General features: G+C 41.5%; 1 protein-coding gene across 2 annotated transcripts in view; it reads left to right on the forward strand.

Annotated features, from left to right (window-relative positions):
- LOC121300685 (homer protein homolog 3-like) overlaps positions 1-12,254 on the forward strand; it is a 102,569-nt gene that overhangs the window by 80,843 nt on the left and 9,472 nt on the right. For both annotated transcript variants that reach the window (XM_041229350.1, XM_041229351.1), the window contains 2 exons: positions 1,276-1,432; positions 9,611-9,721. In XM_041229350.1, coding sequence (XP_041085284.1) covers positions 1,276-1,432; positions 9,611-9,721 — 268 coding nt within the window. The remainder of the gene's footprint in view (positions 1-1,275; positions 1,433-9,610; positions 9,722-12,254) is intronic.

A 12,254-nucleotide genomic window follows, 5' to 3' on the forward strand; every position in this document is an offset into this window, starting at 1 on the left:
TAGCTCACATCTGCACTTGAGTTCCTAGGTGTAGAGGTGACTGGCTTGGGGATCGTAAGACGCACGCTGACCTTCAGGTCTCCTGCTGTGGGGAATTGCAGCAATGAGGGAGCAAAATTCTAAATTGGGGACAAAATAAAGTTGATATTTCTTTAATATTATTTCTCAAAAGTCCCTTTTGTTCATGTTCAAGTGACTGTTGGGCTTGCATTACATCATATGTAATTACATTCCACCTACCTTCTGTACCTAGCTCATATGTGTAGGAAGAACACTCATTTTAAAGCTGAGATCTCATTTAAAATGTACTTGATTCATACTGCTGTTGTAATAGGGAGATATACTGTATTTGGTTTTGGGATTGTCTTTCACACAGATGTGTTAGCTTCATAACAATATATACAACACTGTCCCGTAATGCGAAAACTTGGTGTTGGTTCCTGGTTGCTACGGTGACTGAGTAACTGGTTGTGTCATCCTCCTACTTCAGCTAGTACACTCATTCAGCTGGCATAATGAATGAGTTAGTAAATGATTTATAAAGCCATGCTGAATTTTTACATACACTTCAACAACAAAAAACAGAAGATGGACATTGCAGGTCACTTGGGAAGAGGGTAAGAGGACTCCTTCTCTTAACTAGTTTGACGTAACTGCTGTCCATCAGCCTTGTTTTAAACCTTATTTTAATGAAGGTGCCATCCTGTTAAAGTAGATGTTTCTCACCAAAAACTGTTATCTATCATATTGGCATATTGGATTATTTTACTGTTTTGCCGTTTAGAGTGGAGTTCTCTTTCCTGTCGCTATATACAGCTGTAGTGTTGAAAGATTTTATTTTGCCGTGTCAGACTTCAAATAAGGTAAGAAACCCTACTAACCCCTGGCTAGTAACCACATATTGGGTCCTTCCAGCTGACATGGACCAGATTCTGGGATGGTGTTTGTGGTTGGTCATGGTGATGATAATGATGATGCTTACTGTGTACTTGCTCACTTGGGTCTGCTGCAGCGCGATGAGGAGCAACAGTCCCTGCCAGTTTTGCCTCCCTAACCAGAGCTTTCTGTGGAATCCCCAATGAAGACTGACTATGCACAAGCCTGTGCTCCCCTGACTCAATCACAGGGCTGCACCAGTGGTGACACTCAGACCCCTAATGTTATCATTTTAAAGCTTGTTTCAACTTTCCAACCAAAAATAATTCATTGAGGGATCAGGTAGCCTCCGCTGGTCCAAGGGAGCTGGAGTTAGCCATGGTACTTGTTTTCCTCTAGGTCAATCTGTGAGCTGAGCTGGGAGGCAGAGTTGTTCACACTGCAGGACAACAACTCCAAGCTGGTTGCAGCGCTGCATAAAGCCAACGCCAATGTGGAGCAGTGGAAGAAACAGCTGTCTGCGTACCAGGAGGAGACAGAGCGGCTGAGAGAGCAGGTGAGAGACCTGGCAGTACAGCACACAAGTTCTATGCAGGGGATGGGAAGCTCCTTTAGAAATACTAAAAGAAAATCCAATGTTTTGGATTATAACAGCAGGATAGTGAAGTGTTTGATAAACACAATCTCATTTGTAACACTGTTTCAATTAAACACGTTTGTACTCACTGGGATCAACCTGTATCGCAGTGATGAGTAAACTTTTGGTTACTCTCCGGGTCAAAAATGTCAAATGTGTATTGCCTATGTCCCGTGTGGTGTCTGCTTATTCTGTCCAAGTTTAGCATCTCATGAGGGGTGCTTGTTTGAGTAAATCTGTCACCACTTTTTTAATGCAGTCTAAATCCTTTTGGATTCCTGGTTGGCTAAAAATGTTTGGGCCACCATCGTGTGTTTTAACCAGGTAGGTATCCATGTCCTACATTTAGGATTCTTTCCAGAAGCATTTTTTTTTTTAATTGAAATACTTAAGCATGGCAAATAATGGTATTTTGTATTGTTAAATTTAAAGTTTTTTTCCCTGATTTTCTTAAACTTTCCAATTACAGTATGCATTCTTAAAGCAATTGTAGAACTATTATATGATATTTCTACAAAATTTGAATTGAATAGGAATTAATTTGTTTTGAAGTTTTAAATGCATTTTTATTTTCCACAACAAACTTCAAAAATCTTTTTTTTTTTTGTCTTCATCAATATGTGGGGAAAAATGTTAAGAATGAGCTGGCAAACCTCATCCATTCCAGTTGGTATTTGAACAATTGCTGTGCCCAGGAGGCTGGGACTCGTGCCTCTCTCCTGGGGCCACGGTTTGTAGGGCAGTGCTTTCCTTTTTCTATTGGCCTAGTTTGAAGCAATAATAAATCACCACAGGGAAGTGGCAGCTTCTGTGTCCACATGGTTAAATATAATCCAGAGTGTCTCCAGGCTTTTAAACTGAGTCTATTAGAGACAGCTTTTTTGGGTTACTTTGACTTTGCAGGGATCGCTCCCTTCCCCTACGTGGCTGTTCCCTTTCTAACTAGAACACCAAGAATATGAGGGAATATATTGCCTTAACTGAGGTATAACAGAAGTTATAGATGTGGAAACATTTTCAGTGCTTAATATTTGGAAGACTGTGGCAAAGTGCCAGTCCCTATGTGTATTTTATGTTGTATGTTGTGTGTTAATGTTGGTGTATAGTCATTGGTACATGGGATATAAACAGGTCTGTGTAACACAAGTGTTTAAAATGTATATTTGTATTTAGCCACGAGGATTGCACAGCACTTCATGTGCAAGTAAAAAGTAATAATATATGCGCATGGGGAATTGCACTTTATTAATTTACGTGCAGTTATACTGCGACTCCAATTAAATGATTGATTAGCAATCAAGTCTCGGTACAGCTGCATAAAAGCTGCATGTTTTCACTTATCGGGGTTGTGTGTTCGGTGAGTGGAGAATGGGATTGGAGACAGAGGTAATAATAATAATAATAGTAATAATAAGTAAAATATCAGCTCACTGTGTTTGTCTGTGTAGTCTGTTTTGTTTGTCTCTTTTTTTGGCGAATGTGCCATGTCCTGTGTTTTTGTTTGTTACAACATTTTTATTTACTGTTCTGTTAATTCATTAAATGCCGAGCTCAAGCAAGCGCTCAGCTCCACCCAACTCCACCTCTCTGTCTTTTATTTCCCGGTTCCTGTTTTTGGTCTGATGTCCCCCACTCCGACCATCTTTGTGACAAAGACACATTGATATTATTTAAAATGATAATCCTTGCTATGCTTTGCATGATTTTAAATTGTTGTTTTTGCAAAAATTGGGCTTTCGTTTTAGACTGCATAAAAACCATGGCCAGCATGTCCCACTCCACATTTTCTAAGTGCATTTAAATGGTCCAGAGGACAGTTGGAAAGTGGAGATAGACTTGGTACAAGAGGGAAGGAGACTTATTCTTAGTTGTGGTGTTGAGGCACAATTGCTTGAATCACAGGAGCATTGATCTTGAAAACTCTTTCAGTTGGCTACAGTGCTTATTCAGACAAACAAAGGTAAATAGACCAATAACTTTACAAAGCCATGACTGGAAGCTCACAATCTGTAAGAGTTGTGCAATTATTGTATAAAGTGTGCACACTGCCTCTGAAGTTCTCTTTAGGAGACAATGACCAGATCGGAGCAGGTGGTTAGCATTGCAGGCTGGGGGAGTGGGGTTTGGAGGCTGGGGGAGTATTAAGGGCTCGGAGGCTGGGCGAGTGCTAAGGGTTTGGAGCCTGGAACAGTGTTAAGGGCTCAGAGGCTGTGGGAGTGTTAAGGGTTTGGAGGCTGGGGGATTATTATGGGCTCGAAGGCTGGGAGAGTGCTAAGGGTTTGGGGGCTGGGGAAGTGTTAAGGGTTTGGTGGCTGGGGGAGTGTTAAGTACTTGGAGACTGGGTACAGAGGAGTTTTCAAGGAGAAATGCCAGAGCACCTTGAATAAAACAATAGCGCTGCATACCCACTGCACTGAAGGAAGAATATTCGCCAGCCTTTAATTACTGCTGTTTTGAAGAGAAAGATTCTAAAAATGGGTGTGCTTATGCACTGATTGTGCCTCTGTCTGATACTCTACATGGTGAACAGGCTTGATATTAAATTTTTATCACAAACTCCTAGCCTCAATTTGAATTGCATTTGTCTGTAATCTGATAAGCATTGGATTTGTACAAATATTTACAACCTTTTTGGTGCTGTGTGTTTATTACCCGGTTATGAGGACCCTCTGCATGTGCCTGCACTGGATACAAATCTAGAGCTAAACCTGTGTAATATAATTCCAGGTGTCTTAAGCACTGTCCTTTGTTTTAAATAATGTATTTAAAAATCTAAAGCAGGATATTGTCATGAGTTCAGATAGTTTAGGGAACTGTATCTACAGTGGCTCTCAAAAGTACTCACCCCCCCCTTGGACTTTTCCACATTTTATTGTGTTACAACATGATATCAAAATGGATTTAATTAGGAGTTTTTGTCACTGATCAACACAAAAAAAGTTCATAATGTCAAAGTGAAAAATAAAATCTACAAATTGTTCTAAATTAATTACAAATACAAAACAGAAAATAATTGACTGCATAAGTATTCACCCCCTTGAGTCAATATTTGGTAGAGGCACTTTTGGCAGCAATTACAGCCGTGAGTCTATTTGGATAAGTCTCTACCAGCTTTGCAAACCTGGATACTACAATTTTTGCCCATTCTTCTTTGCAAAATAGCTCAAGCTCCATCAAGTTGGATCAAAAACAGCAATTTTCAACTCTTTCCACATATCGATTGGATTGAGGACTCCAGGACATTGACCTTTTTATTTTTAAGCCACTCCAGTGTGGCTTTGGATGTATGTTTGGGGTCATTGTCCTTCTGTAAGATGAATCTTCTTCCAAGTCCCAGGTCTCTTGCAGACTTAAGCAGGTTTTCCTCCAGGATTTCTCTGTACTTTGCTGCATCCATTTTGCCCTCTATCTTCACAAGCTTTCCAGGCCCTGACGCAGAGAAGCATCCCCATAGCATGATGCTGCCACCACAATGCTTCACGGTAGGGATGGTGTTCTCAGGATGATGGGCGGTGTTAGGCTTGCACAAAAACATAGCGCTTAGCGTTGAGGCCAAAAAGCTCTATTTTGGTCTCATCAGACCATTGAATCTTCTTCCACTCGGTCTCAGAGTCTCCCACATGCCTACTGGCAAACTCTAGCTGAGATTTGATGTGAGTTTTTTTCAACAATGGCTTTCTTTTTTAAACTCTCCCATAAAGGCCAGTTTTGTGAAGCACCGGGCTATTGTTGCCGTATGCAGTGTCTCACAGCTCAGCCATGGAAGACTGTAACTCCTTTAGAGTTGCCATAGACCTCTTGGTGCTATACAGATTCACAGTTGCACCATATTCTCTCCATTTCTTAATAATGGCCTTTACTGTGCTCCGGGGGAGTATTCAATGCCTTGGAAATTTTCTTATATCCTACCCCTGATTGGTGCTTTTGAAGAACCTTATTCTGGATTTGCTTTGAATGTTCCTTCATCTTCATGATGTAGTTTTTGATAGGAAATGTACTAACCAACTGTGGGACCTCCCAGAGACAGGTGTATTGAACCTGAAATCATGTGAAACACCTTAATTGCACACAGGTAGACTCCATTCAACTAACTGACTTCTAATTGGTTGCACAAGAGCTTATTTAGGTGTGTCATAGCAAAGGGGGTGTATACTTATGCAATCAATTATTTTTTTCTGTTTTATATTTGTAATTAATTTTGAACAATTTGTAGATTTTATTTTTCACTTTGACATTATGGACTTTTTTGTGTTGATCTGTGGCAAAAACTCCTAATTAAATCAATTTTGATACCATGTTGTAACACAATAAAATGTGGAAAAGTCCAAGGGGGGTGAATACTTTTGAGAGCCACTGTATTTATCCCAGAACAAAGAAGGATTAGGGGAGAACTTGATTTTCAACTCCTCTTTTTTATATTTTAAAAACTTCATAGTTAACACTAACCAATACTTTAAGTGCAGTGCAGAAACTAGGACCAGAGGGCTCAGCTGGAAATTCAGTAGAGACAGACAGAGGGAGGAGACTACTTCTTCACATGGAGAGTGGCGATGGGATGATATGGGTTGTCATGTTGATGCTGAATCACTTGGATCATTTATAAATTAACAATGTTTTCAGATCAATCAGTTACTAGGAACCTGACTCGTTGGTGGGCTAGTTGTCCTCCTCTTGTTCTAAAAACATTAAAAGATTTACAGTCTTTAGAATCACCTATCCAATTATGATGAAATTTGGTAAGGTCATTCTTTAGCACAACTGAGATAACCAAAGCTCAATGTCTTATAGATTTGGGGTATTTCACCCATAATTGTAAAACATTCAGTGGTGGTTTCTGTGGAAATTAAGACATTGAGAAAGACTTTGAAATGTTTGTCATAGAAGTTTCTGTTGTTTTTAGTACATGGACTTCTGGGACCCAGTCACTTAAGAACATAAGAACATAAGAAAGTTTACAAACGAGAGGAGGCCATTCGGCCCATCTTGCTCGTTTGGTTGTTAGTAGCTTATTGATCCCAAAATCTCATCAAGCAGCTTCTTGAAGGATCCCAGGGTGTCAGCTTCAACAACATTACTGGGGAGTTGATTCCAGACCCTCACAATTCTCTGTGTAAAAAAGTGTCTCCTATTTTCTGTTCTGAATGCCCCTTTTTCTAAACTCCATTTGTGACCCCTGGTCCTTGTTTCTTTTTTCAGGCTGAAAAAGTCCCTTGCGTCGACACTGTCAATACCTTTTAGAATTTTGAATGCTTGAATTAGGTCGCCACGTAGTCTTCTTTGTTCAAGACTGAACAGATTCAATTCTTTTAGCCTGTCTGCATATGACATGCCTTTTAAGCCCGGAATAATTCTGGTCGCTCTTCTTTGCACTCTTTCTAGAGCAGCAATATCTTTTTTATAGCGAGGTGACCAGAACTGCACACAATATTCAAGATGAGGTCTTACAAGTGCATTGTACAGTTTTAACATTACTTCCCTTGATTTAAATTCAACACTTTTCACAATGTATCCGAGCATCTTGTTTTTTTTATAGCTTCCCCACATTGCCTAGATGAAGACATTTCTGAGTCAACAAAAACTCCTAGGTCTTTTTCATAGATTCCTTCTCCAATTTCAATATCTCCCATATGATATTTATAATGTACATTTTTTTTTCCTGCGTGCAGTACCTTACACTTTTCTCTATTAAATGTCATTTGCCATGTGTCTGCCCAGTTCTGAATCTTGTCTAGATCATTTTGAATGACCTTTGCTGCTGCAACAGTGTTTGCCACTCCTCCTACTTTTGTGTCGTCTGCAAATTTAACAAGTTTGCTTACTATACCAGAATCTAAATCATTAATGTAGATTAGGAATAGCAGAGGACCTAATACTGATCCCTGTGGTACACCGCTGGTTACCACACTCCATTCTGAGGTTTTTCCTCTAATCAGTACTTTCTGTTTTCTACATGTTAACCACTCCCTAATCCATGTACATGTGTTTCCTTGAATCCCAACTGCGTTCAGTTTGAGAATTAATCTTTTGTGCGGGACTTTGTCAAAAGCTTTCTGGAAATCTAAATAAACCATGTCATATGCTTTGCAATTATCCATTATCGATGTTGCATCCTCAAAAAAAAATCAAGCAAGTTAGTTAGGCACGATCTCCCTTTCCTAAAACCATGTTGACTGTCTCCCAGTACCCTGTTACCATATAGGTAATTTTCCATTTTGGATCTTATTATAGTTTCCATAAGTTTGCATATAATAGAAGTCAGGCTTACTGGTCTGTAGTTACCTGGTTCAGTTTTGTTTCCCTTTTTGTGGATCGGTATTACGTTTGCAATTTTCCAGTCTGTCGGTACCACCCCTGTGTCAAGAGACTGCTGCATGATCTTGGTTAGCGGTTTGTAAATTACTTCTTTCATTTCTTTGAGTACTACTGGGAGGATCTCATCCGGCCCAGGGGATTTGTTTATTTTAAGAGCTCCTAGTCCCTTTAACACTTCTGCCTCAGTTATGCTAAAGTTATTTAAAACTGGATAGGAACTGGATGACATGTGGGGCATGTTGTCAGTATCTTCCTTTGTAAAAACTTGTGAAAAGTAATCATTTAACATATTTGCTATTTTTTTTTTCTTCCTCTATGATTTTGCCATTTGTATCTCTTAAACATTTAATCTCCTCTTTGAATGTTCTCTTGCTGTTGTAATATTGGAAAAAACATTTTGGAATTGGTTTTAGCTTCTTTAGCAATGTTCATTTCTATTTCTCTCTTGGCCTTTCTAACTTCCTTTTTGACTTGCATTTGCAGTTCTGTGTACTCTTTCTGTGTACTTTCTTTTTGGTCCTTTTTTAATGCTCTGTAAAGTGCCTTTTTTCGCTGAATATTTTTTTTAATTGATCTATTAAACCATTTTGGCAATTTAGTTTTACATTTAGATTTGTCTACTTTAGGGATGTAATTGTTTTGCGCCTCTAGTACTACATTTTTGAAGAACAACCATCCTTCTTCTGTGGGTGTTTTCTCTATTTTACTCCAATCTACTTCTGTTAGTCTCTGTTTCATGCCTTCATAGTTTGCTTTTCTAAAATTGTAAACCTTAGCTTTAGTCTTTACTTTTGAGGATTTAAAAAACACTTCAAATGAGACCATGTTGTGGTCTGAGTTTGCCAGTGGTTCTCTGACCTCTGTTTTAGTTATTCTATCTTCGTTATTTGAAAAGACTAAATCAAGGCATGCCTCCCCTCTAGTCGGTGCCTTGACAAATTGTGTTAGGAAGCAGTCATTTGTCATTTCCACCATTTCTATTTCATCCTTCGTGCTACCCACCGGGTTTTCCCATTTTATTTGGGGGAAGTTGAAATCCCCCATTAGTATGGCTTCTCCTTTGCTACACACATTTCTAATGTCATTGTATAACAGATTATTGTGCTCACCGTCTGAATCTGGCGGTCTATAGCATGCTCCTATTATTATGCCTTTTGAATTTTTGTCTGTTATTCTGACCCATATTGATTCGGTTTTATTTTCTTTGTCCAGGTTTAACACCTGGGCTTCAAGACTGTTTCTTATGTATAGCGCTACCCCTCCTCCTCGTCTGTCCTGCCTGTCTTTCCTATACAGTGTATACCCACAAATATTATATTCGTCCCCATCACTCTCAGACAAGTTTCTGTAACACCTATCACATCATAGTTACCTGTTAGTGCAGTAGCTTCAAGTTCTAGAATTTTGTTTCTGATACTTCTAGCATTTAGATAAATACATTTAATGGTTGTCTTACCTGAGTTGTTGTTCTTGTTTTGATGCGGTCTCCCTTCTGTTTTTTTGTTGATTTCTCCCCCCTTCCTTTCTAGTTTAAATGCTTCCTGTGCTGTAGGTCACACAGACCATTGGAGTAAATGTGACCTGCACAGGAAGGAAGGATTTTAGGTTCTGCCACCAGCAAGTTATTGAGAGAATCAGAATGGAGCGATATGGAAGACATTTTACATACAATGGTTGTCAGGCCCCTTTGCATGCATTTGATTGCTTTCATTTGATGGTCTTGTCGTTCTTGAGGAGAGTTTCTTGCGAGCTTTGCTCTGAAAGTGCCATGTCTCTCTGGTCCAGGTGGCTGAGCTGGAAGCACAGGCGGCCCGACACGCTGCCTGTGACATTGGCAAGGACGAGCTGAACCAGTCCCTGGAGGAGCTGGAGGCCGTGCTGAAAGCAAAGGATGAGGTAGCGCATGAAGAGCATGGCTGTGTCAATGCAGTCAACACTGAGGCTATATTCAGTATTCACAACATACTGTGATCAATCTGTGCCAGGGGTTCTTTAACACCAGGAAGCCTGTTCATTTTACAACAGGGTTCGCCTCTTTCAGTTTAAGTCTTTTCTAATCAGCTGAGTTGACAGCACGTCGTGGTTGAGTCGGATGGAGACATCCAGTCAACAATAGGAAAACATCAGGTGTGATTGATGCCAGTTTCATTTTCTGTGATCGCTAATATCTCTGCTCGAATTTGATCAGCTGCTAGTCAGACACCAAAGAATTCATTGAAAATTATCGCATTAAGTACTAAAGCCCTGCATCTTGTAACACAATTAACAGGATTCATGATTTAAATTACCTGAAAATAAATGTTACTCTAAATACATTCATGTGACAAAGTGCCCTCCCCTGTGTATATTATCTGTTATATGTTGCGTGTTGTGTGTTTAATGTTGGTGTATAGGCACTGGTACACGGGATATAAACGGGTCTGTGTTTCACATGTGTTTAAAAATGTATATTTATATTTAGGCAGAAGGATTGCACAGCACTTCATGTGCAAGTAAAAAGTAATATGTGAGCACAGGGAATTGCACTTTATTAATTCACATGCAGTTGTACCGAGACTCCAATTGAATGATTGATTAGCAGTCGAGTCTTGGTACAGCTGCATAAAAGCAACATGTTTTCACCCACTCACGGTTGGGTGTTCGGTGAGTGGAGAACGGGATTGGAGACAGAGTTAAAGAGAATAATAATAATAACAATAATAATCATAAAACATCTGCTCACCGTGTTTTGTTTAGTCCGTTTTGTTTGTCTGTTTATTTTGGTGAATGTGCCATGTCCTTGTGTTTCTGTTTATTTTCCTGTTTCTGGTCTGACGCCACCCACTCGGGCCGTCTTTGTGACACGTGGTGTCAGAAGAGGGACAACACCGCCTCCAAGTGTCAGACCAGAGCAGGAACCGCAAATTGTTGTTTAAAAAGAAAAAAAACAAAAAAAAAAACCAAAAAAATATATATAAATAAATAAAATGGGATGGAAGGAGGCTAAAGAGGTGAAGGACAGGGAGGAGGAGTGCCGCCTAAGGTCCAGACATCCACGGTGATGTAACAAGCCATCGCCGGGGTGCCTCCTCTGCGACCAGGACCATCTGTTCACCAACTGTCCCTTCCGCTGTCCCTACCAGTATGGAGAGGAAGAACTGGCCCAGGAAAGGAAGGTGAGGAGGCAGAGAAGGGGAAAGGGGAAGAGGAAGGCAGAGCGTCCACTGCTCCCATCTCCACCAGCAGAGGAAGAGTGCCTGCTGGTTTTACCTCCGGAGCCAGAAGGAGAGCCGCACCAGTCCCCTGCAAGAGAGGGAGAGCCAGACCAGTCTCCTGAAACAAGGGTAGACTACACGCCGCTCCCACTTCCGTCGCCAGGAGACTACACGCCGATCCCACCTCCGTCGCCAGGAGACTACACGCCGCTCCCACCTCCACTGGCAGGTGCAGAGCAGCAGGAGCTGTCTCTGCCTCCGCCACCTCCACCGGCAGGAGCAGAGCAGCAGGAGCTGCCTCTGCCTCCACCACCTCCACCGGCAGGCACAGAGCAGCAGGAGATGCCTCTGCCTCCGCCACCTCCACCGGCAGGCGCAGAGCAGCAGGAGCTGCCTCTGCCTCCGTCACCTCCACCGGCAGGCGCAGAGCAGCAGGAGCTGCCTCTGCCTCCGCCACCTCCACCGGCAGCAGCAGAGCAGCAGGAGCTGCCTCTGCCTCCGCCACCTCCACCGGCAGGCGCAGAGCAGCAGGAGCTGTCTCTGCCTCCGCCACCTCTACAGGCAGGAGCAGAGCAGCAGGAGCACCTTCATCAGAAGGACCAGGACTGGATGCTGGCTGTCCTCAGCAGCCTATGCAAGGCTGCTGAGGGAAGCTCGGGGAAGAACCGCCCGGCCGCAGTGGCTGAAAAGAGGGCCAACACCCGCACCCCAGCTTGTCCTGACTCCCTGCCTCGCTTTGCCCAAGGATGCCTGCCACGCTTCGCCCAAGGGTGCCTGCCTATATGGTATATGTGACAAAGGTATATGTGACAAAGTGCCCTCCCCTGTGTATATTATCTGTTATATGTTGTGTGTTGTGTGTTTAATGTTGGTGTATAGGCATTGGTACACGGGATATAAACGGGTCTGTGTTTCACGTGTGTTTAAAAATGTATATTTATATTTAGGCATGAGGATTGCACAGCACTTCAAGTGCAAGTAAAAAGTAATATATGAGCACGGGGAATTGCACTTTATTAATTCATGCGCAGTTGTACCGAGACTCCAATTGAATGATTGATTAGCAGTTGAGTCTTGGTACAGCTACATAAAAGCTGCATGTTTTCACCCACTCGGGGTTGGGTGTTCAGTGAGTGGAGAATGGGATTGGAGACGGAGGTAAAGAGAATAATAAGAATAATAATAATCGTAAAATATCTGCTCACCGTGTTTTGTTTAGTCTATTTTGTTTGTCT

This window comes from Polyodon spathula, chromosome 26 (genome assembly GCF_017654505.1).
Source record: "Polyodon spathula isolate WHYD16114869_AA chromosome 26, ASM1765450v1, whole genome shotgun sequence".
NCBI classification, from domain to species: Eukaryota; Metazoa; Chordata; class Actinopteri; order Acipenseriformes; family Polyodontidae; genus Polyodon; species Polyodon spathula.